Source organism: Folsomia candida, unplaced genomic scaffold (genome assembly GCF_002217175.1).
Source record: "Folsomia candida strain VU population unplaced genomic scaffold, ASM221717v1 Fcan01_Sc008, whole genome shotgun sequence".
NCBI lineage: Eukaryota > Metazoa > Arthropoda > Collembola > Entomobryomorpha > Isotomidae > Folsomia > Folsomia candida.
Window position 1 is genome coordinate 200873 of NW_019091200.1, and position 25764 is coordinate 226636.

The 25764-nt window shown below is 37.7% G+C and overlaps 2 protein-coding genes across 3 annotated transcripts; one reads left to right on the top strand and one right to left on the bottom strand.

Annotated features, from left to right (window-relative positions):
- The first annotated feature begins 918 nt into the window (after positions 1–918).
- Positions 919–25734, top strand: LOC110853189 (glutamate receptor ionotropic, kainate 2). Of its 2 annotated transcripts, XM_022101436.2 has the most exons (17): positions 919–1542; positions 4410–4570; positions 19594–19746; positions 19819–20127; positions 20192–20415; positions 20489–20608; positions 21358–21402; positions 21516–21543; positions 21628–21740; positions 21812–21969; positions 22043–22136; positions 22205–22393; positions 22467–22571; positions 24189–24449; positions 24512–24959; positions 25032–25297; positions 25374–25734. In XM_022101436.2, exons 2-17 carry the CDS (start codon positions 4483–4485, stop codon positions 25443–25445), a joined length of 2673 nt encoding a protein of 890 aa, XP_021957128.1. In that variant the 5' UTR covers positions 919–1542; positions 4410–4482; the 3' UTR covers positions 25446–25734. The 2 variants fall into 2 exon arrangements, with proteins under 2 accessions (XP_021957128.1, XP_021957129.2); XM_022101437.2 differs by lacking the exons at positions 919–1542; positions 4410–4570 and adding an exon at positions 11694–12535.
- Positions 22573–23666, bottom strand: LOC110853190 (muscle-specific protein 20). Its single transcript, XM_022101438.2, has 4 exons — positions 23509–23666; positions 23213–23421; positions 23025–23145; positions 22573–22959 (listed from the first exon to the last, which is right to left on the bottom strand). The coding sequence occupies exons 1-4, from the start codon at positions 23527–23529 to the stop codon at positions 22768–22770; spliced, it is 543 nt and encodes a 180-aa protein (XP_021957130.1). The 5' UTR covers positions 23530–23666; the 3' UTR covers positions 22573–22767.
- Positions 25735–25764: the final 30 nt, after the last annotated feature.

Sequence of the window (25764 nt, forward strand, 5' to 3'; positions counted from 1 at the left end):
GTTAGCTCTAAATTCATACAAAAGTGGAAGCCAATGAAATTCATACAAAAATAATTGAACATGAACAACAAATAAGATCTAGCAGTTTAGTGTTAGATGTAAGCAAATTTATTTGCGTGGAATATTTTTTTGTAAAATCTTCAATACTCAAAAACGTCCATTATATCTAGTGTAAAGGTAGCGACCTGGCCCGGGCCCTTGCAGGCCCCGGGCCTGGTATTTCGTACCACCATATACCACGGTTGGTACGGTACTGTTTCACCTACATATATAAACTCTGTCTGTGCAGGCTTTTTGAGGCGATTACGTAAGATTTTCCTTATAAAAAAGAAATTATGTAATATGTTTTTGAAGATGGGTCACTCAATTTCACTTTAAGCAATTAGATCATTCATCAATCAATTACGCAAACATTCGCCGTATACAATTGGAGAATAAGAATGTATTCGTAACCACAAATGACAAAAGAGGGATAATTTATATCTGCTTATGTAGGTATGTACCCACAATGATGTCAATTTATTTACATATTTTAATTATCGGAATTCTTCGAAAAATGACAAATCTGACGCTCCCCTTTTTCTTAAAATATTGATGAACATGTTACATGATCTATTCCATCCTATTTATAAAGATGGTCACAAATTCAGTACTTCTTCTCGTCTCATCTCATCAATACTTTTTCTCATATTTGCTGCAATACAATACAATATCTACTCAAGACTAGACTGGATAGTGAACTAGCTCCTGGCATTGTAAAATTACCCACGTATTACATCTCATGAAAAAGTATCAAGTACCAAAGTACCACTGGACAACAACTCTCCGTATACAAATACATATGAACATGCTTCTCATTCAACACATGAGAAATATTACTGTACGGATCCAATCCAATCCACCAGTCAGCTTTTCCTTCCTGGTCGTTCCTGTCGTGTTGTTTCTCGTTAAAAGAAAGAACAAAAATCCTTTCCAGGCCTGGAAAGGAGTCACTCTCGCCAAGAAGCTTGGCCAGTTTGCATGCATTCTTCGCCATTCTTTCTTGTCCATCCCGTGCGCACATATTTGCTCATCTCTCATCATCAGAGATTGCTACTTTGACTCTCGTGCTAATAAATGCGTCCATGTCTGGCTGAGTGAGTGAGTTGGTTGGTGTTTCATGGTTAAATCGGTTTTTGGTGGAACGAACGAACCGACAATTTTTTGGTGGAACGAACGAACCGACAATTTTTTGGTGGAACGAACGAACCGACAATTTTTTGGCGAGGAGGGGAAAGCACTCGTAAAAAAGAAGAGTGAGACAGACCGACTCGTATTTATTTTCCATTTAACACATTTACATCCTCCTTCTCTCCGGAACATTGGCCTCCGCGGATAAATGGACTGATAAATCGCAACAAGTGTAACATTTCTGGTTTTAAGTTTGATTCTGTGAAAATTCGTAATTGTGGGAAAAAAAGTAAAAAAAAAATAGTGTCCAGTGAAACAGTGAACTAAATTGGAGTGACCATAAACAATTTGGAATTCCGAGTTTGTCAAAGTGTAAGAAATTGTTAATCTTTATTAATTTATTGCAATGTACGTATTTTCCATGAATTAAGAAACATCCATACAAATAAATGCTAATCTTAATAAATGAGGCAAAATGAGACGATCTTAAAACCTTCATTCAGTGAGAATCTCACACACGTCCTCGCTCAACAATCTTAAAGTGAAGAATTTATAGATTCTTAAATACTGAAAATCCTTGTCCTTCCTTCATTTTCATTCCATTTTGTTGCCTTTTCAACATTTATTATCTCCAAGTCAGAGAGTCTCTCTTTGAACGAATCCTCGAATACTTGCCACACACCAACCAACCACCAAGTTTTTTAATGGTTTTCTTTCCGACACAATGATGGACGGGACGGGACACTGTCCTGCCCATTAATAGCTCACAAGGGTCCATCCAAAAGTCCACCTGGATTTGATCATCCATCTCTCTCGCTCTTTTGACTCATCAAATCTTATCCTCGTCCCAGTGAGAATATAACCCTTCATTTTCCGACTCATTATTTTCTCGAGCATGAATGCGCCATCGATATCCAGGCATTATTAGTATTTTACACATACCTATATCAAGTATCACGGAAAAGAGGTGGACGTGTAGGTAGACCATGACTCGACAAAAATACTGCATTTCCAAAATAAATGTGTAATCGGTCAGCCATCAATTTCAGTCTCTCCTTCCTCCACTAACAAAGCGTGTATAACCAATGATACCGTGTCGATTATATCGATTGATTCTCCGTCCATGCACAGAATTGTGTTTCGTAGTTTTAATCAAGTCTCAAATCGGAATTTAATCGTTCCCTAACAAAAATGGGCTTGGAAATTCACGCGTCTTTTTTGTTTGTGGGAGGTTTCAGGTTTGAAAGTAAACTGTTGACGGACTATCCAAATTTGACGTTGACATTACACTCCTGACGTGACATGACATTGTTGGATGCTTTCTTCTGCATAATAAATAATGGATTATTTATCGTTGGACGCTGGTTCCTTGGTCAAGGTCGCAAAGGCCAAGGCTGCAGAGCAGAGGTTCGATTAATATGCAAGAAGAGAGCTAAAAAGCTTAGACAAAAGTAGCCCCAGTCAAAAGAGAAGCGATTCTATTTCTAGCACATGCTTTGTTTTTTAAAGTGTTTGTCTTTCTAATTTTGATGTGATTCGAGCTCTGATAACATTCCGGACAAGGAGCAACCACACAGTCATCGTGGTTGAATGCTATATATTTAAATCGAAAAAAGAACTACGTACATATAAAATTTAGGCATTTCTTATTTTGTTTTTTTTACAAGTTTTATTTTAAATTCATGACATGACTTAAATCCGGAGAGGAAGAAACTCACTCACAGATAGGACAGAATTATAAAAACTTTTGTAATTTTATTTACACAGATAGTAGGTTTTTTAAAAAACATGCTTCAAGATCAAGATTCCCATTTATTTAACCATCAGAATTTTTAATGGTCACATTGTACCATTTTTATGCCCATCTTTTTATTATTATTATTATATTAACCCACTTGTCTCTTCTTAATCCTGGATGCAGTTCTTTCAAAAAAATACTTACGAGTTAATCTCTCTCTTCTCTCCATGAATAATAAAAGTATAAAGAAATATTTATGAATTATTGCGCATCCAGTCCAGTCCAGCACTGCACTGCCAGGCGTGTTTGTAACAAAAAGGGAAAAGTAACAATGCGTGCTTACTTAGGAACCATTTGAAATCTAAATTAACAATGAGATGACACCTACCTACAAAGGGACGTGTAGCAATAATAATGGCAATGTGCATGATTCTGAGATATAAAGTTTTATCGTATACATATTTAAAACACGCTTCATTTCCTGATACACTTAACATATTTCCTGGCGAGTTTATGTATAAGTAGTTTATCTCATATCTAGAACTAATACAATAAATTAACTGCCTGACATACGCCAGAAGTCGTAATAATGATAATAATAAACCGTCTCAAACGAACATAGAAAGTGGCGTCAAATAGTAATATGTAAAATGACACAACATGAAAATTATTTAATTTATGACCTTGGGCTGTGGGGGTGGTACGATTGACCCATCATCTCACTCGACCGAGAACTAAAAATTAGTAGCACAATGGCAAGAACTACATTTGATTATGTTGAGGCGTTCTGGAGATATCGTTCCCACAGACAGACGGACGGACAAAACGATCACAATATGCAACTGACGCCACTTTATAAAGAATATTTTCTGCTACCCGCATATCTTTTGAAACTGCTAATTTTCGTGATGAATTTTAACCACTGCAACTTTTCATACGTTAACACTGCACTTTTTACACATTTTTTTAAGTAAAATAATTCACGCACGTCTACTCTTCATCACATCACGGCATTAAATTTGCTCATCTCCTTCCCTACTTATTGTACGTAAACCTGTTACGTGGTTTTTGCCCTGAGAAGAATAATTAGACTTCATTTCACTTTTTCTTCCCCTACAAATATTCAATTACATTTAAGTTAGTGTTGAGTGGAGGATTTCAGGATTTTTACACACATTAATTCATCTCCGTCCGTGTGGTGTGTGTGGCTCATGTTCATGCCAGTTCATGGCATTATTATTATCATCTCAGCGCAACTTTATTTGCCTCATAATTATAATTCATGCTTCGTTTTTTATCCCTTTGGGTGAAAAATGACAGAAATTTGAATGTAAGACTGACTGACACCAAATCTACGAAATCTACCAAATTCACATACATGCTTCATCGCTATACTTTTTTATACGGATTATGGATCGAAACTGGGAGAAAACTGAAAAAAGTAGATACGAATCCAACAATTCACACATCTACACGTATTAAAGAATATTTATTTTTTCAGATTTCTAATTATCGACTCGGAAATCTCGCAATTATAAAAGTCTTAACTTTACTCCAAATTTGTACCTTTCAAAATGTCGAGTTTGATAAGGATACCGTTCCTGGTAGTCGCCTTGCTTATCATTACGACTCAAGGACAACTTCCACCAACGCTTCGAATCGGTAAGAAATTATTTTTCTTTTCTTATTTTACACTTATTTTATCTGATTGTATCAACATCATATTTCACAAAATGTTGAAAATAAAGCTGTAAACATGGCCCACTAAACCCTTTTCCCAATTTTGGGATCTTCCTGATAACACAATTTCCCAGCCAGATTGTGCATAAAATGAAAACGAAACTTCATTAAACGCCTGTCATCCAAAGTGGAGTGGAAATTCGTGAGAATTTAATTTATTTCTCGGCAATCTTGGCAAATATCAAAACCATTCAAGTTGTTGTTGTTACACATTTACACACATTATTAAACCCAATTCCGATCCGCATAAATCATACAACTTTACTACCCATCACAAAATTGGGCTCCTATTTTTTCACTGGGACACGATATCATTACTCATTCACAAAACTTACTTACGTGTAAATATATCCTGCTCGTGCACTGGAAAAGAGAAAAAATGGTAAAACTGGGCTGGATAACAGACACAACGGATGAGATGAACTGAAACATCTTAATCATAATTATAAAAAAATGACTGATTTATTTTCAAATCCATATTTTGTATGGAAAACTCGTCAAAAAAAGGTAAATTCAAGTTCGCCATTTAGATAATTTGTCGCTGTTCAACGTCTTTACAGACATTTTGAAAAATTTTATTTTCCAATATTTTCTTTTCCAGATGAATATTCGCTGGATTGAAAATTAGTAATCAAATTTATCCTTGTAGCGTTTTATAATTAAGTTACAATAAATCTTTACATTATACATTTTACTCCAAGAAAATGTCTTGATTTGCATGGCTTTTAGTCTAAACGGGACATAAATTGCGTTAAAAAGTTGGAAATTGCATTATTCCTGCTCTCCAAAATTGGTTGTCCCTTGTCCATTGTCCAAATTAAGTTGGGTTCTTCATAGCACCCAAACTCCTGCTTGATTGCGTCTACGTTAATAACACAGTCAGCATGCGTCAGTGTCAGCCCAGGTGTGGTTTTCTTTCTGAAAATGATGTCCGGAAAATAGCTGCATTGCAACAGGTGCATCTCAAATTGCAAAGGAATAAGAAAAATTGATATCATGAAAAGAAAACCTTCAAATTTAAGATGCACGTGTAAGAATGTTGGCAAAAAAGGAAGGGAAATTATTTTCCAGATTTTTGTTGAAATGAAATACGATCGTGAAACAATACACTATAAAACGAACAATACTTACTTACCAATTATTCTCGGATTAGGAAAAAAAAGTTGTCTACTACTTGCTTAATTCCTCTATTAATTAAACATAATTGAAGAATTTCATCAACTTTTTCACCATCAAATTATTAAAAAATTCGTGACATGTGATGAATCCAAGTTTGTTAAGTTAACGAACCGAGACGGTGGTACGAACAAAATTCGATTAATGAATATAATCATAAATTGCATAAAAAAGAGGAGAATCTCTAGAAATCTCAGCCTTCTTCTTCCTGAATCCTGTCCAGCAGTCAGTCATCATCACACCTTGGCTTTCCAGCAGGAAAATGAATACTTGGTGGTGTACAGTGGCCGCGGAAGGGTGACAATGTTCCCACGGTTATTCGATGTCCCCATCATCTCCCCATGTTATATAAACCCCTCCCTCCCCTATCCCACTGTTAATGTCCCCACATGTCCCCACCGCTTCCGCGGCCACTGGTGGTTGGTTATGCTGATCATCCTTCCTTGTTTGTCCCCGTTATATGGTTAGTTAAGGAGAGAGAGAGAGATTCTTCAAACGAGGTAATGAGACTTGAATGAGTAGGATGAAGTGGCAAAAAATCGGGAAGAAAGTGAGTCCAGAAGTTCTCTTTAGAGAGATAACTAGACAGCCAGACGAAGAAGGGGGCCTTGTTTGACGTGACTAATGAAAGAATGAATATTATTCCAAATTCATCCAACAGTTGGTGTAACGCGTGTATCTAAGAATTATGTACGAAATGATTATCCTTTATGCTGCTGCTGGTAAAGTTCCAGTTAAAAATGCTGATTTGACTCTGACTTCTTGCATACTTTAGTTTACTACTCTTGTGATGTAAGGAGCATCTCATTACTGCTCCAAGGTATGTTTTTCCATCTATCTGGTGGGAAGAAATTGCTCTCAGTTTTGGTTGGCGTGACAGATTTCTTACTTTTTTATCGAGAGAGATGTAAACTGGAAGGATGGATAAGCCTTCTTCCGGATAAGGGAGGAGTACAGTGGAAGAGACAAAGTTTTGTGAGCCGTGTTTACATGATTTGCGATTTTTCTCTCGAATGCGGAGATAATTTCATGAAAGAAACCGACAACTATTTCAGTGACCTAAAAACCGGAAGTTTATTTATTTATTCAATGCTCAAAAACAAAACCATTAAAAAATTGCAATATTTCTTCCAAACCCTTTCAACTCGTTAATAGCTTTTAAATTATCCGAGTTTTTAATGGAGCCCAGATTTTTACGAGATTTGCCAAATTTTTGAGTTGATGCCAGTCAGTCAAGTATAATACGAATGACTTCTCTTCAAAACCTTTCAAATTCTTGAGAGGAAGTTGACTTCGAAACGAATGAGATGGAGAAAATTGGCATACGAAAGTATCAGAGTGAAATAATCTATTCGGATATCGGAGGGATATTGAGGATTGGATTCTTCGGGTGACAGATCGAGTTGTAAATCCGTCCTTGTAAAATACCTGTCACGCACGAGTCGATTTTTTTGCAAAGTTTTTTTTTTGTACCTTAACATATTTCCCGTAAAGATTTGTAGTTCCAGTGATCGCGTCATTCGTGCACAAATCTTACCCGACCGATTCATACCCAGATGCCGTCAACATTTGCAGAAAGAGCGATTGAAAGAAATGGATGATGCCAATTTCAAGTTTGTTTTGTTATTTTCTTCTTTTTTTGTTTAGTCTCAGCTTCTCCTACGTTGGTGTAATTTTGCATTTAATCTCGTCTAATGGGAGTGCATGCAATACTGTAGCGTGAGACCTTTGACTGTTGAAGGGGGTGATTTGATGGCTCACTGTAGTTGACGATGTGTTGACAAAAAGTGTTTTGCTGATGTTTCGCTGGGAATGTACCGTTTAATAAATAATGCCAATCGAATTACTCAACACGAATTCCGAATAGGTCGGTGGTCTTTGAGGTCGGATACGCATTTCAAACGCTGTTTTCACACATTGTATCAATGATACAAATAAGAAATCAGGAATCAATTGTAATATCCGAACAGGATTATGCAAATTGCATGCACACGTGTGAAATAACCTTGCAAAAAAACTAGAGGATTATGGATGAACTTTATTTTTTACAGTAAATGGATATGTTTTCCACAGTATTTTTAAAATATCGGGCTAAAGTTTATTATTCCGAGTACTAAAACCCATTAGAAGATTGAACGTTACTCGCTTTTCGCTCGGCATGCAGAAGTGTTTTTTAATCCTCCGAAATCCTAAATTATGGTGGATGGAGGAGAAAAACCTCCCAGAATAAAATGTATTCATTCCTCCTCCATCATCATGTCCAATTTTCACAAATTAATTAAAATGAACACACCTAAAAACTGTTAATTAGTTATTTCAACTTATGTTTTTAATGCATCAACTTTTTCTTTCTTCGTATGCATATCCCATTTCCTTCCAGAATATGTATAAGCAGCTCAGAGTCCACTTACTTAAGTATTCATGCAACAAAACATACGCACTTCCACTAATTGTAAGTTAATGAAAGAATCGACGTTACTTTACATGCATTAAAATCCACACATTTTCCACGAATTTACATGAATACAAAGCTTCTCCAGTTGTGTGTGTGTGGTGGCCAGTTTTTTGAACAATTAAAACAAGTAGTTGGACATTATCGTACCAAATTACAGTTGGGCAAGGTTTCAGTTACTCCGCTCGGGTGAATGGTGGGGTCCATTTATTTTATTTATTTAAATTTCTTTCTACTTATAATTCCTCCATTACTTGTTCATCAAAGTGTCCCGTCCTGTCCTATCTGAAGAAAACGGCTTCTGTGAAAAGAATGAGAGGATTCTCTTTTTTCCTGACAAAAGTCAAGGAGCTGCTGTCCCATAAAGCTCTTGGATTCTTCTGTTCTCAAGGCATAAAGATTTATCTTTTCCAATCCTTCTGCCAAGGTGCATGCATGCCAACGTATTATTTAAATTCAAGTAAAGAATCAACAGTTAAGATCGACAATTCAAAGAAAGATAAGTCAAGTGAGGTTGTATTAATTTCAAAAAACTAACACTTCGGACGGTCATTATTTCTTTATATTTGGACATGAATAAAAACTTTGGTCTTATGCATCTAAGGACCAATAGACAATATTATTTTTCTTAAAAAGAATATTCCAGCGTTTAAATTTGTAAATGAGTAAAATATTCATCTCATTCAAAAAAATATTCATAATTCAATTCACTCGGATAATGAAGACGACAATATAAAGGTGTTAATTTCTACGTGAATATGATTGTGCTTTTTACGTAAAAAAATATAATGATAATGATCAGACGTCCAAGAATGGTTATTTTTATGAAAACTTCTCAATTTTTCTTCATTTTTTGTGAAAACCAAAAGAATGGAAGTTATTCTTTCTGTCATTTTGTGTCAAGGATGGTACACACAATTGAATTTCGGTAGTTTACCAGTCTTCTTTGAATATTACTTTCTCTTCACGTTGTGATGATTAAATTATGACCACAACTCACTTTCCATCCGAGATAACGTCACTCATCGGTCATGAGCTACGTCATCCCGCCCGCCTGACGATAACAACGACGAAGCTTGATAACATAATAATAATGAAAATGAACGCGTGAAACACGGGAGTTTAGTGAAAGAGAGATCAGAGATCACGCCATATGGTGTTCTCATTTCATCTTATTTATTACACTTGAGCTTAATTACTGGAGCAAGCAAAGTGAGAAATGAACATTAGCCAGGACAGGAGAGCAGATTAGGATTATCGAAAACATAATTAAACGCGATGAAAGAATTATGACCAAATGGATCGTAAAAAATGGGATGCATGGCTTTGAGCATGAAAATTCCTGGTGTATGTAACATGTTGCCAATGTGCAAATTTATTCATGCTTATTGAACTTCAGACTCGATTTTTGGGGTATGAAAATAAAGGGTGGATGCAAATCAATAGTTTTACGAAAATTAGTATGTACAAAGAAAAATGGTACTATTTGACGCCATGAAAATAATTTTTAGAATTTTAGTGACTTATTATCAAATTTTTCTTCATTTTCTTAAAGTCGGACATTTTGAAAGTTTTAGCGTTTTTATCCTGTACGAAATTGTCATCTCAAATTCTTCAAGACAAAGTTTCAAAATTTCTATGTTTCAAAATTTTACTTCAAGGGAATCGTATAAATAATTTATGGTAACACACGTCACACGACAAGACCAACCTGAACTACGAGAAGAAATAAATAAATAGTCAATATTTTTTGTCCGATCTGACATTTACCATTTAATTTTGAAAAAAAACATCGATTTATTATCCAGCCAGCACTAAGGCGAGAGAATGAAATAGTGTGTACTTAACTGAATGAATAAGGGCGTGTGTACTTACTTATGTATGTATAGAACTTTTAGAATTGGGTTGCTCCCCTAATTTCTAATCAAGTAACAATTGCAATTATTGCCATGTCGGAAACCCTGGATAGGAAACCATCTGTTTGTTGTATTCGACTTGCTTGTTGTTGTTGTGGGACAAGAGATTCGATCTCAACTCGATATTTATGCAACAATGGGCAGACCTGTGACAGTTTGTAAACGGAAAGTAATTTATCCCGACAAGATGCACAAGCGTAAAAAAATACAAATGTAGATTACGTAATTTATTGGTTTATGCTGGATGGCATCCGAAATCCGGTCTTATCTCAAATCGGTGTGTTTTACTGGACACCTCCAGAATCCGTGTCTTCAACAGGAATTCTTCAACTGGGATACATAGGAATTAAACAGAAAAAAGTTTGAAAAGCGATTATCTCCGCGACTTCCCAGGGTGTTAAGTGGAAGTGGACCACATGGAAGAATTTGGACTTATTATTATTGCACACTCTTTCATAATAATCCGTGCCCATCATAAATTTCAGGCTTAAATATTTAACACACACCAAACCTTCGTCCCATTTATTTGAGAAATGTTGCGCGTTCATCGGTGCATATCGTGTAAAAGATGTTTAAGATGTAAGACTTGTAGATATGTAAGTAAATAAATAAGTTACAAAAAGTGGGTAAGGTCGACATGTATGTACATATGCTCTTCGGGGGTGATGTACAACTACATATGAGAAGAACAAACGTACTGAAATGTCTTTTGGTCCTATGGATTTTCCTGCAAAGTCTAATATGTAGCAGCCCTTCTCGTAATAAGTCATCATTAAAACTTAAAAGTTACTTTACTTTTTGCTAATTTAGTACACATGTGGTCTTTCGTCTTCATCCCCATGCGACGAAGAAGACGTAAAGTTAGACGTACAAGAAATCTTAGACCTTCATTATTATTGCCTCACTTAGGAGGAAAGGATATGAAACCCAACCCCACACGGCACACACCCCATAGGGAGCACATGAATAAGCTTTCCTTAATCTGCCTCGTACAGAGGAGAAGATTCTCCCATTTTTTCCACTCCCACTTATTTTCACTCGGCCCGTTTATCTTTAAAAATACCGAAAATATCTTATCGACTCGAATCCAGTTGAAGGAATGGATGGATCCATATACTGAAAAATATGCGTATGAAATTAAGACTAGATTCGATTTTCCTCACTAATATTTAGATTATGGAGGATTGATCGAAGAAAATACAAAAAACGCGTATTTATTCAAGAGCAAAAATTGTACATGGGTAAGTAAAATGCCAAAATGGAAAATATTTGAATTATTCTTATGAAATGGTTTGAAAGGTGCAGACTTCAGTAGTTCCCATTATAATATTTTAATTCATTACGATTTGACGCTCTTGTCTCCTTTATCCGGCCAACCCTCTTCTTCCTCCAGGTCCAAATTTGGTCCATGATGAAGTCGTCGTAGGAGTACCATTTTGAAACTTTTTTCCTTCTTCTTCTTCTCCTTTGACTTAAAGCCCCAAACGAGATCACGAGATCAGTTCCATTTTAGACTTTGTCTCGACGCTTCTCTCAAAAAGCAGTAGATTTGGATTCTCTTCTCCAGCCAAATCCATCTGTCTCCTCTCCTCTCCTCTTCGTAGTATTCTTCTCCTTCATATCGTATCAGTAGCTCGCTGCTTATCAAACGCGGCAGCCGATTGACTTCCGGTCCATTTGCCAGCAAGCAGAGTTCAACAGCCCAGAGCCAAGCAAAATAGAGAATCTGCGCACTAGTACTAAATTGCTCCTCAATTCTTCTCCAGTTGGTTTATTTATCTTCAATTTACGCCACAAGTGCAAGTTCTGGTGGCGTGTGTGCGGAAAGAAAGTTGGGATTAAAACTGTATACAAACACAGAGAAAGAAAAACGCTAAGTGGTTTTGTTGCTCTTTTCTTTTCACTCTCTGGCTAAATAAATAGAGCCATTTGGCCCGTCGGCGGAAGGAGGCGTCGTTTGATGTGGGTGTGCAAAATCTGGATAGCAAAATCCCCACCGTTTTTAACAGCCGATGTAACAATATCGGTAGCTTTCTTTTATGACTTGTTGTTACACGAGGACAGCTCGGCTACGGGTGTGAAGAATCGTAAAAAGAAGATAATCTCTGTAAATTGTTGTGTTTAGGGCAGGGGTGCACATTTAAATTTCATGAAACGCCCGTGCGATCGTAGTTTATAGAAAAGAATAGTAAAACCTTCTCTGACTATTTATTAAAGTGAAACTTGCGAGATTTTTTGGATAAACTGTTACCAAAATGTGGATCTTATACAAAGTAGTAGTCATTTCGGTGTGTTTATTCATGCCGAAAGTGGAGGCCAGAGTTCCTGCGGCGGTGAGAGTTGGTAAGGAATTAGAGATTGCTAATTTAAAGAAATTTCAATATTTTTATCTCGGGATATGTAAGTAACGTGAAAGTGAGGGATAGTACCAAATAGATTTAAGACATTAGTTTGATGCAGAATTCAAGTAATTTTCTTGTCAAACTAAAACTGCAGATTTCACGCGTTCAGTTACAAATTGAAGACAATTTTGCATCCCCTGCTCCAATGTATGTATGTATGAAACTGCAATTGCATAATCATGAGTCCAAATAATGTGCTTCAACTAATTTAATTAGTGACTAGATTTCAGTCTTCGACACAAAAACATAAAATACATTTGGGGAGTAGTAGTGGAAAACCCCGTTGTTTGTGGTTGGGAAAACGTCTACTTGATTCGGATAAGTGTCCGAGATAACCAAGATTTTTTTTTAATAAATTAACTTATCATTCCAAATAGGAAATAATTTGGGAACAGTTTCCATGATTGTAGTCGCGTTGCCATTTTGAAAACCGATCCACCTTAAATTATTGAATCTAACTAATTCCCATAATATAAAATTGTAAATTACGGAATATGACCAGATAGGGATCTGATTTACTAGCCCAACAATATGAGATATCTCAAATTTTTTTCCAAATTGTCGTCGATCTTTGACAAAAAAAAATAAATTCTTCTCTATTTATTCGGATTTTGGACCTCACTAAAAACTTCATGCGTGTTCATGAATGTCTTACTCAACTATGAATCCGTATTCTCAACGGTCCCATTAAAACTTTCTCACCGAACGAGACACCATCTAATTTATCCTTCAATTTTTGGAATGTTTTTACTTTTTGCGAAAGAAAACATTAAAACAAATCTTTGACTTGTTTAGTCAAATTCCTTTCCAAGGAATAAGACTCTGACGGAATAAGACCTCAGTCACGTCACATTCGTAACATACTTCACTTTTACTGACAGAGCGAGACCTTCTCGCGACGCATATAACATACAAAAAATCCAGCTTCTATCTCCTCCTTTTGGAGTGCAATTCTTCAGATAAGCCTAAAACTAATGGGGTTTAGTCATTAACGAGATTTTGAAGGTGGATAATGCCTAATCGAATGGATACATGGTTCATTACCGGATTAAAATGAAATAACTTCATCACCAAACTGGACAATCCTCTAGATTTCAAAGTCATCCTCTTTTTTAATCTGCCCAAAAATGGGTAAAATTCCAAACCAAACCATGATATGAAACGAGTCGTGTGGTGATGTGTGAAATGAAAATTGTGACATTATGAATTTTCCTGCATGACAAGTGCAAGCCTTATCGACCGACTGGATGGTTGATGATAACTTAATGAAAACAAAAACAAACGGAAAACTCTAAAGAAAACATGGCAGACTACTTTTTTGCCACTTTATTATTCACTCTGCTCGCATCTTATCAAGTAGAATTAGGTTCATACGTACATGCAGCAACTGGTTAAAAAGTTGAGATGATGGGCCCGACTTCCTCATTCTTTCTCTAAATTCGAAACACTGAGTGACATATGGACAACTTTTGTCACCAGTCAAACTCTCATCCTCTACAATGTCAAGTGTATGTCAATGTCATTTTTTTGTGTGGGTTGGTTTGGTGGGCATACGGTTGACTTGTCTCCATTCATCCATCACTTGGCATTGTGAGAGATGTGGAAGATTTGACATTTTCAGAGCAGTTTATCTGAATTTGGTCGCCTACTTTGTCACTCTTCTTTATTCCCCTTCTTATTTCCGGATATGGAAGGAATAATACGACGTGAAATTAAATTAAAATAGGAATTTATCGGGGGTTTAGAAAAGAATTTTTTAAGCAAACTATTTAAACCCACACATTGTTAACTTGAACTATGTAAAGTCCTGTGAGATTCTTTGCTAACGAACAAATGGAGAAAAGTTGTCGAAATGCAGTATCATAATCGTTAACTTTGTGACTGGCTGCGGCTTTGGGATCTTTACCTTTTTCATAAATTAGTTAGAGAGGATTTTCTATGTTTTAAATAGCTGTGTGGACTTTGGTACTTATTGAAAGGCTGATATTTTAGGTGAGGAAAGAAAGGGGTGAGTTGCTGCTGCTAATGATGATGATAAGCGATGATGGATGAATATGTACGAGCAGCAGAATGTCGTCTCTGAGAATGAATGCAGTTTAGAAAAGGAAACCTTTTAAGGAAATATTTGAAAAAGAGAGAACAAAGCTATTTAAAACCTTGGAAGTGATAACAAAGTGAAAACACGGGCGAGACGGGGGGAGATGAACATAATTGCTCCATTTGTATTATTATTTAGCACCTCATCACCAAAATTAGTAGGTGTACGTATAAATGCATACTTGTGGTGGTAAAGAAACCCTTAAGGGTACAGGCAGCATTAATCCAGCCAGAAAATTCCAATCCAATCCAACTTCAAAATCAATTATCTCCAACAACCCACCACCAAACCCGTGATGCCTGGAGGAAGGCAGTTACGACAAGTAGTAGTCATTTAACTTTAAGTGTTTTAACAACAACACACTCGAATCCACTTCAAAAGTCCACTCTTCAAAAGTCCAAAAGGCAGGAAGATCAACAGGATTTGGTTGTTTTTAAAGGGTAGTCGTCCACCAGTGGAAGTTGAGATGAGATCTTTTTATCATCCAGGCCTGCCCTGGTTTCCTTTGGTTTGTTTGAGCCTTTTCCTGTTAAAGGACCCTTTGTTTTTCATCAGCACAAGAAATTGTAGTAAAGTCGCCCACTTCCAATTTTTACTTGCATCCTCTTCAACCAAATCATTAATCCTCTCTCGAAATCATCACTCATTCAGCACCAGCACAGCCTCGTATTTCCACTTTAACTGCATCCATCTGCCTCAAGGGCCACCAGAACAATCAGCACGACGGTGACAATCTATGTGTGTGGAAAGTTCATACATACACAAGAGCTTATTTTCCTAATGAGAGGCAGACATGAGTGTGTAAAAGCTGCTACCAATTGTTAATTACTGAACGTAGTGGGTACTTATTTTACATTTTGTTTCACCACATTTCGTCGTAGAGCCGATTTCCGAGGTTAATTTCATTCAACGGATGCATCCGTCTCTCATTAGTTCGGTTTGGGCAATTTTTGGGTGAGGTTTTCAAACCCTCCAGACAGTCATCTTATCCGTCATCAATTTTCCGGCTTAACTGAAAAAGTGGTGGAGGCTTAAAATGCTGTAATTGGTTCTAGTTTCATGGGGAAAGTTGCTTGGCTGTATATAATCATACTGTGTAAATACAAACCCGACCTTTCTAGACCTTTAGCACGCTCCTTCCTTCCCCGAGCTGGTATTGGTACATACATACATATTTACTAATTCGGATCGGATATAAAAGTGCATCTGCATCATAGTGCACGCATAATAATAGTTTCTCTCCAAAGTCAGACGAATAAAAAATCCGACGGCCCGAGAGATGCGCTACGCAGAGAGTACGAGCTTCTCGTAATTTATGGGATGACAGTTGCAGTCGTTGGTCTTTTTGACTTGACTTAAATGCACATCACCGACCCGGTGGGGTGGGTGTCGTTCAACATGATGGGCTTCTCATAAGATATCGAACTACATGCGTACATGTTCACTTCCTTCCTTCTTTGTCAAGAAGTAAAGTGAAAAATGGAAAGTAATGCAGTGATGCGATGATCGCGAAAGTTCCCAAGAAACAAGATTTCCAATTCCAATAATATAATGCATACACAGAAATAGAAATGGACAAGTGGAACGAAATTGCATATACGGACTTAAATATTTAATTTTTTACAAAACTGTAAAATCCTTCCTCCAGAAGAACTTTTTCTCCTCGAGAACAACTCCAAACTCGTCGACAGGGCTGAACCTGAAGAGTGAGTTATATATAATCCTTGACTTTCAGGTTTATAAAAGACCCTCACAACATGCGAGTTGAAAGACGTGTTATTTTTAGGGATCAACTTCATACTCGTGGTAAAATGAAATGAAATGATGAAATTTATTTGTAAATGTGGATAGAAATCGGGGAAATTAAATTAAGCGATTCAATCCGAGATGGAAATTTGGACGATATTATTTTATGTTTCACTTCCGCTTGAAAGAAATTTAAAAAATTTTTCAAGGAACAAGGGCTCCTATTTTTACGATGCACTTTTTGAAACTAAACTACGAAACCAACCCCTTAAAAAGAAAGAAAGAGTGCTTCATCTGCAGCTTCTGTTCTTAATCTCGTCGTCGTCGGTTAAAAGGCTAAAGTGAAGTGAGTGAGACAAAGGAATGTTTGTCCATCATCCCCCGCAGTTTCCTCTGACCCATCTAATTGACACTGACAAATCTGCCCTTCCCACACATGGCACTTTATACACACACAACGAGCACAAAGGGAACTCTATTTGATTTCCCAACATCCAAATATCTGTAAAAAAAAGAAGAAGCAAATCTGAGAGAGGTACAGATATCTTTTTCCACCCGAAAAAAATCCAGAGTCAAAGTCAATCCTGCAATTTGTTCCAGAATCAGAAAACTTTTAAACAATAATGTTCGTCTTTTTATGAGGTCGATTTATCATTTTAATCGGTGTGTGCATACCTTGCCAAAAATAGGCAGAAATAAATAATAAAGAGTACGCATGCATATCCATTCATGGGCAGAAGAAGACTACTGGATGGAAGTATTAAGGAGAAGATATTTCGCCTCCAGTCAACTCCTCCTTATAAAAAAAGGATATGGAAGCTCATTAAAAATTTCGAAAATAACAATCTAATCGCAACTGTATGCACTTGATTATTTGGCATCACGTCATAATCATATGCCTCAATTTTTAGTTAATAATATCCTCCGTCAGTTGGACTAATATCTCTGAAATCCCACTTCTCAACTCTGGAGAAGTAAGTAACGAACTGCATAATTATTATTGTTTCAAGACAACTCGTCGTCGTCCTCGTCGGCAAATGAGGAACAGAAGTAGGCATCAAGCTCCTCATAATAATCTCGGAAAAGTATCACTCCTGAATACTACTTGCATATGGATGGAGGCGTTTTTGGAAGATATTTAAAATGATGTCTATAGTGTGAAAGGGAACAAAGTAAAAGTGAGAAAGCGACGATAATAATGCACACCCGGTCAAAGGAGAAGTTTTTGGTTAGAATTTCCAACAATGTGGTTCCCATCCGACTCGAAATGCATGTTCATGCACTTGGTTAGTTGGTTAGTGGTGATCGTAAACGGGGATGAGACCTTGTGTCTTATTATTATTATTATTACACTCACTTTTTCAAATCTTTCACACATTTCTTCCTTAGGAAACATCACATGAAAAGGTTCCGCTTGCTCACGAAGGATGAGCACGAAATGCAGATCTTCAAGGAGCGATTTAGTCTCAATCTGCCTCCTTTAAATTCTTTCTCCGGTAGGAATGATACCTGTTCTTCTGATGATGGTGTGACTAAATAATTATGTATTCGTGGTCTGATCTTTGAGTAGACTTGAAGCAGTTTATTATAAAGTAACGGTCCACCCCTCCACTTTTTACAGGCAGACATGATCCATTGTTGTATGGTGGAAGGAATATAATAAATGGGATTTTTAGAAAGAGATTACCATACGATTTACCTACATACGAGGCCAGGTTACTTATATTTTCTACAGATACGATATGAGCACGAGAGCATCTTGCGATACAACAATGAGATTGGAAATCATCAAGAACCCTTTTTCCTTGCGGTACTTTTGGGGATACCTCATCCCTTCAAGAATTCCATTAATTCCAACTAAACTGGACTGGACAACGGGAGATGAATGCCAATGCATCTTGTGTGATATCAATATCGTGTCTGTAGGTGAGATTACAATCGACCTCAGTCAGGTATGGAAAATATGATGGAAAAGTCCTGAAGGGAATTTTCAATTCAAAATTTTATTGTCCAGGGCACTTCGAAGATTACACTTTTCTACATGCATAGGTAGAAATTTACAGTTACATTGTAAAAAATCCTATAGAGTCACATATATACTCCACACTGGCATTGATTTAGTAGTAATTTTCTACCGGATTGGTAATAGTTTGCTTTTGAGTGAGAAATTTTTAGTACCAAAACATTACTAAGCGGTAATGCTCGAATGCATGCGGAGTCATATATGTAGATGTAGATACTCCGGCAAGTAATGATTTAATACCCGTTTCCTATATAAAATTGTACATATCAGAAATTAGTAGTGCATTCCCATAAATACATACATATTCATAGTCCTTTGAAAAAATGACAATTTTCCACTCTGCCCACAATTATTCTCCAGGGTCCTCTCGTGTAGTACACATAAAAACCTGATTAGAATTCAGTCTCATCTTTTCCACTCTTTCTTTACTCACTTCTTAATTTTTTATATGAAATAAATAATCACATGCAATCGTCTTGTATGTAGAAATAACTACGAGAAAAAAGTCTCATCTTTACTGTTTGATGCCTTAATTCATTCCTTCATCAATCGCACTCACCGTCCTCGATTTTGGGAGTATATGATGTCGGATGAACCTTTTCTTCGTGCCTCTAATTAAATATTTCTCATCATCATCTCGTCTCACTCGATCCACTTCACCGCATCATCTTCTTTCGAGGCTTACATAAGTGTACAACAGATAAAACTTCAAAAGATCATCATCTCAAGTAAAAAAAACGGTAGCTCCTCCAGAACCAAGATTTAAATAAGATGTCGATACATCAAAGTCCATCTGAGTTGATCAATATACAAATACATTTTACAGTACTGACTTCATTTAGCCCGAGTCAGGGATAGAGTCCGCTTTCAGGTCTTTGTACGCATTACATACATGTGTATACAATTTTAACTCAATCGGTTCAGCCAACCATGTCTTGGACGGACAGACATCACGATTCCATAAGCCTCGACTCGGGCTTAAATACAAAAAAATGACGCTATGATCGATACAACACAACCCCCACTGTATTTGTCGGTTGGGGATACGCATCATTTTTTGTTGTCACTTTACATCCAGTAATTGATGGATGATTCTATTGTTGCTTTAACACATGAAATGATTTTCTTTTAGGGTCCGTCTTCCTCGAAAGAGAGCAAGAAGTTCATGAATCCTTCCGTGTGGGAATCGAAACGCTACGAAATAGGCAACTCTTGAACCAAACGGAGATCCAGTTTGACATACAATATGCAAATCGGCACGACTATTTTCATCTTTACACCAGGGGTAGATTATTTTTTTAAGTAATAAATAATTTAAAATGACGATCGACAATATGAACATTTTTTCCGTGTGCAGCATGTCTCGAAGTTGGATACGGCATCGTGACCTTTTTCGGTCCGAGTGACCCCGGCCTGGACAAACAGCTCGAGTCGATCAGCACCGCGTTGGGAATTCCCCTCATATCCACGGCCCCACGAACCCTCTCAATCTCACCCGGACGAGGGGGAGGCTTCCCTTCGGCATTTTCCGCGGAAAATTTAGTCGCCAGGGCGGAATTGACGTTGGCACTTTTCCCAACACAGACACATCTCATCAGTTTGGTGAAGGATTTAGGGAAGGAACTTCACTGGAAGGACGTGTCCATTATTCACGATCCAGTCCATGGTTAGACAAGTCACGAACATGATTGATAATCAAATCTAGATAAGCACTTCTTATGCCATTTTAGGAATAATTGACCCCTCCGTGCTGGCCGAATCTCTGCAAATTCTCGGATCAGTGAGTGTCCATCAAGTGTCGACCGACTTGCGCGCAACTCTGGTCCAGCTAAGGTTGAAAGGGGCTCGAAACATTATCATCGACACGGGTGTGACGCAATTGGAGCGCGTCATCCAGGCCGCGTTGGACACCGGGATGATGACGAAGAGTTACAATTACCTGTTTACCATGTTGGTGGGTATAAAAATACACATTTCTTAGAGGATTTACATATACTTAATTGATGTATGGAAATTATTTCTGACAGGACATGAAAGCCGGCAACTGGTCACGGTTGGCGTACTCTGAAGCTCTAATCTTGGGACTGAATATGATCGACCATGCAAAATTTCAAGACTTCCAGGATAGATTTGGTCCATCAGTTTCGGTAATTTGAGAATGATTCGGTGAAGTACTTACTTAGAAGGTTAATCTTGTCTGATGCATGGCTTGGTTTCACTTTCGGAACTTTAATCCGGTTTCAAACCAGTTTCAAATCCAGTCCACACCCACCCACGGGTTTCATACGGCATTTATTTATGTATTAAAGTCAGCAGACGGAAATAGGATACATTTTGAATGACACTTTTTATTCAGTGTTGTCAGGAGCTCGGCTCAGTCACTCCTGATTTTGATTCTTCATGCATGCATAGGAAGTTGAAAAGTAAAAGCAAAAGACGACAGCCGACAAGGCAGCAAGACAACGGCTTAAGAGAAAGAAATACTTACCGTAATGATGTTAAAAGTTCAGATTTCTAAGGATTTAAAGAATGGATTGGAATAATAAACAGTTCGTAGAAGTACATAATATGTATGTAGTGACTCCGATTATATGTATGGATACTTACATACAAAAAATATAGTTCAGAGAAATCGACCCCCTACTTTTGTACCATTTAGGGTCGGAAATCAACTGTCCAAACTTTTCAGAATTTTTAGAAGTTAATAAATATCTTTTTTGACCGATATGTTTTTTGAGACTTCCGGCTTAAGTAGTACACACACCCTGAATCTATGTAATGTTACACTTTCACTCATGTTTTTTTGTCTACCCTTACCAAAAATCTTTGTTATTTCCGGTTTTGTGGTCTAATCTGGCTTAAGAAACTGATGTTTTGACCATCTCTTCCTCCACAGGGGATGAACAAATCTCTCCCACAAACCACAAAGGTTGCCTTATCGGTAATACAGATCAGATTTTTTTCTTACATATTGTAATACATACTGATTTTAGTCCTTGAACAACGTCCACGAATTGTGTAATTAATAAATTAAATATTTACTGGTTATCTCAGCTGGACGCGGTGGAACTCTTGGCTCGAGGTAAAATTTCAGTATTTTTATTTCCATTTTATCCAACATTTGCAAAAATCAAACAAAATTATGAACACATTTTGGATTTCATAGGTCTGGAAGAGTTTGACAACTCTGGGACAGACTTGTCCACGCCGTCCTCCACATCTTGCACAGAAAACAGAAAGTGGGACGTTGGAGAAGAGCTGAGAGATGTCTTGTCAACTGTACGATTTTCGAAATATGTTAATTAAACAGGACAAAATACGTGTATAAGAACAATTAAATTTTGCATCAGGTCTCCTTCGACGGCATGAGCGGCCCGATCAGCTTCGCGAACGGGGCGAGGTCACGAGTTCACGTCAACATTCTCAAGTTGGGATTTGTCTTGGACGAGGCAGGAATCAATTTTTCGCCAAACTTCCTCCCCGTAGGAAACTGGTCGGAAGGAATTAGGTTTCAATAGTTTTATTTTATGAAAATTTCACAAATAAATAGTTTATAAAATAATTATAAAACTTTTGCTCAGCTATGAAATGGACGGACTCCGAATGGGGGACAAGATTCACTTGACGAATGAAAAGCCAGCAATTAACAAGACGCTCATCATCACAACGACTGATGTGAGATTTGATTTTTCACGATTTTTCCTGAATTTCACACTAAAATATGTCTGCAATGTCATTTTCAGAGTTCTGGATCCTGCTTCACTCGTGGCGAGACGGGACAAGACGAAGGCTTCTGTGTCGATTTGGCTCACCACTTAGCAAAATTGGTCGGATTTCATTTTAAATTTAAACTTGTGTCGGATGGACGGTATGGACGCCCAGGTCCGCTAAATGGCCAGTGGGACGGGATGGTGGGCGAGATTGTGAGAGGGGTGAGTGCCCTATAGTCACTGTAAGTTTGCAAACCGGAAGTTACTGATATTTCGCTTTATTTTATGTTATCAGGAGGCTGACATCGCACTAGCCGACCTCACCGTGACCTCAGCTCGACAATCCGTAGTTGACTTTACAACGCCCTTCATGCACACTTCATTAGCAGCTTTATACAAGGTTTGTTATTTGATTTTCGTTTTATTTTTATCATCTCAAAAATAATAGCAATAAGATTTACATATTTCTTCACACATATTAATTACGATAACATGACACATATAACACACTTTTGGCACAGTTGTAAATAATTTGCAAACTATTTCGCAAAATTATAAGTAGGAACATTTTCATTAGTAAAATTAAAGTAAGCGTTTCACTTCCCCAACAAGATTCTTCTCTGTGCACCAAGATTCGATCCGGCTTGCGAAGCTCCCTTGTTCTGACCGGCTTGCAGTCCGATGATTGATTGCCCAGCACGGAGCACATCTTCTGAAAAGTGGCGCAGATTCTCATCTGCGGGTTTAGGCCCAAGCCAGGGCCCTTGCCATTCGGGATGTTTGTAAGTCTGAGGCAGAGAAACAGTGGTGAAGTTAACTTTCAAATTTGCAAAATATTACAAATTATGCGTACCGTGCGCCCCAGGGAAAAAATGGCTTTCGTCACGACTGGAATATTTTTACGTTCGTAGAGGTCCGGAGCTTCAAATAAGTCACCGACTGGGACGCCGTAGTCGGCAGCAGCTTTCAGAAATCTATAATATTTATGAAAATATTTCCAAAATGTGCATCATGGAAATGAAATACTAAATGTGACCTTACTGCTGAATATTGTCGATAAATTTGTAATCGCCCCCGGAAGTGTTGACCTTCTTAATGATTCCGGGTTGAAGTCGGTTGATCAGTTTGCAGAGGACGATTCCATTTCGTAAAATGTCCTCGTACGGGACGGGTGGAAATTGCTCCCCGACAACTTGTTGGACCCAAGCGGCAGCTTCGGCTTCTTCGTCGGGGTCGCGAATTCCTGAAATCTGAACAAAATGGAGAAATTAGTAGGAATGCAAATTTATGGCGATAACATGCACGCAATATTTAGGATATTTCTGTAAAGTATTAACCTTCCACGGTGACTTGGACATGGTGGCAAGTAAATATGCAGTTGCTGTTGAAGATGATCACTGTAGCTCGATCAGTGCTAAAATGTGTCGACGTGCTGTCCGTTCAACGACTTTTATCATGTCGATGATGGTGGCTGGCAGTTATCTCACCTTCAAAAGCGGTATCATCAGCATCGGCACATCTCAACAAAGTTATTCCTGTAGGATGAACCATTTCCAAAAATACCTCGATTTGTGCCACAACGAAAGAAAAGATGACTCAGATCAGCAAAAGTATCATAAAAATGAGGTGTTTACTCTTAATAGAGTGAAATACGGGTGTCGTGTGGGTGGAAAAGAACCACTTAAAAAATGAGTTGGGTTTCGGTATCTGATTTTAAAATCACCATTACTTTTGGTTTCGCAAAAAAAAATTGGCAAATGTCCAGTTGCTCAGTAAATATGTATGTAAGGTATGCAATCATTGCGGTCTATGTATTCGGGTCATTATCAATGTTCGACCCTGACACTGAATATCAGTGATATTATTTCCGCGTGATCATTTTTTACCGTTTGTGTGTGGGTTTCCAACTTTTCACTGTATGAAGTCAAGTCATGCATGAGAAATATTTAATTAAATGAAACATTAGTGGACAGGTGATTTTTATGAATATGTTGCTATTTTAATTACTTTTTTCCAGGTGAAGCAGGACACTTTGGACGGCGTTTCCACCCTCCTGAGCCCATTCAGTATCTGGGTCTGGGTAAGCATCGTGCTCGCCTTCTTCATCACGTCCATCTGCCTTCGACTGGTCGCGTGGATGTCGCCATATCAAAAAGACGACATAATTCTTCCCGGCTCGGACGGATCTCCTTCGCTGGGTCATGACCTCTCTTGGATCAATTCAATGTGGGTTCTCTCCTCCACCCTCGTGCTGAGAGGGTGCGACATCCGACTTCAAGTAACTTCAAGTACATAATTCGTAAAATATGAATGATTACAAACATTTGCGACCCTATTTAGGCCGCTTCGTCCCGCACAATCGCCGTGGTTTGGTGGCTATTCTCCCTTGTCGTCATCATCATCTATGCCTCCCTCGTTTCCCACTGGTTCGATGCTCGTTCTTCGCCCTCATCCTCGCCTCAAAGTGTGTCTGACCTCTTGGCCGATCCACTCTTCGAGTTTGGCGTCATCCAGTCCGGATCCACGAACCAGTTTCTGCAAAATGCGAAAAGAGAAGACCTGCAAAAGATTTGGTGGAGGGTGCAAAAGGGGAGCGAGGCCAGATCCCTGGTGGCAACAGCGTTTGACGGAATACAGGAAGTGAAGCGATCAGGAGGATTTGGAGGTGGGGCAAAATATGCTTTTGTGACGGAGGAGATCAATCTGAATCAGGCGTTGGTGGAGGATTGCGGTCTCGGGGTGATTAAAGGGATTGATGACAGGTCGTTCGCCATGGCGGTGGGGAAAGGTACGTTATTTAATTTGTTTTCTTGGAGGTTATCTTGTCGATTTTTAATTTGAATCGTCTTGAATCGGACAGGTTCGCCCCTTCGGGAAAAATTGTCGCAAGGAATCCTCTCGCTCGGAGAGAGCGGAGTTTTACGTCAACTTGAGGACAAATGGTGGCCGAAACGCTACTGCAGCAGGGACGGTGGTGTCAGTGACGGTGGAAATCAGACACAAGTTAAACTGGTCCACTTTATTGGACCCCTGTCTGTTTTGGTGATTGGGATCATTTTCGCGATTTTTATTGCGATGATTGAACGCATGTTTTATCATAGAAGAAGTCATAGAGGATTTTTTAGGGTGAGTACTTATCCTAATTTTGTATGAATTTTGCCCCGTAAAAATCTAAAGTTTTGGTTATGTCATGTTTTATTAGACTGCAACAGAATCAGGAAATGGGAAAATCCCAATGAATGGATCCAATTGCGATGCGGAATCGGAAAACTAAATTGATTGCACATTTGCGTCTGGAATTTTAAATAATTTCACTATTAAATAATCTCAAGATAAGCCAGTTTATCCATCAGGACTGATTTAAAGGAAATAAGAGCTTTAATGTATGTACATAATACGAAATAATTTATTAATAACTTTATCCATAAAATTGCATCGTATTCATCTCTTTTTATAACTTTTAATATACATATGTTAGAAGTATATCACGTCATATATTATTCCTAGTTATATAAATATTGGTAATAATTTATATTTACGTTTAGATGCCATACATACACAAGCAAAACATCACTTTTTGTACACTATGCAAT

Coding starts and splice junctions, on each gene's coding strand:
- LOC110853189 (XM_022101436.2), top strand. CDS start 4,483: ATGTCGAGTTTGATAAGGATACCGTTCCTGGTAGTCGCCTTGCTTATC. Junction 20,128..20,191: donor TATTCACGATCCAGTCCATG/GTTAGACAAGTC, acceptor ATGCCATTTTAG/GAATAATTGACCCCTCCGTG. Junction 22,137..22,204: donor TCATCATCACAACGACTGAT/GTGAGATTTGAT, acceptor TGTCATTTTCAG/AGTTCTGGATCCTGCTTCAC.
- LOC110853190 (XM_022101438.2), bottom strand. CDS start 23,529: ATGTCCAAGTCACCGTGGAAG. Junction 23,146..23,212: donor TTTATCGACAATATTCAGCA/GTAAGGTCACAT, acceptor TAAATATTATAG/ATTTCTGAAAGCTGCTGCCG. Junction 22,960..23,024: donor TTTTTTCCCTGGGGCGCACG/GTACGCATAATT, acceptor TCTCTGCCTCAG/ACTTACAAACATCCCGAATG.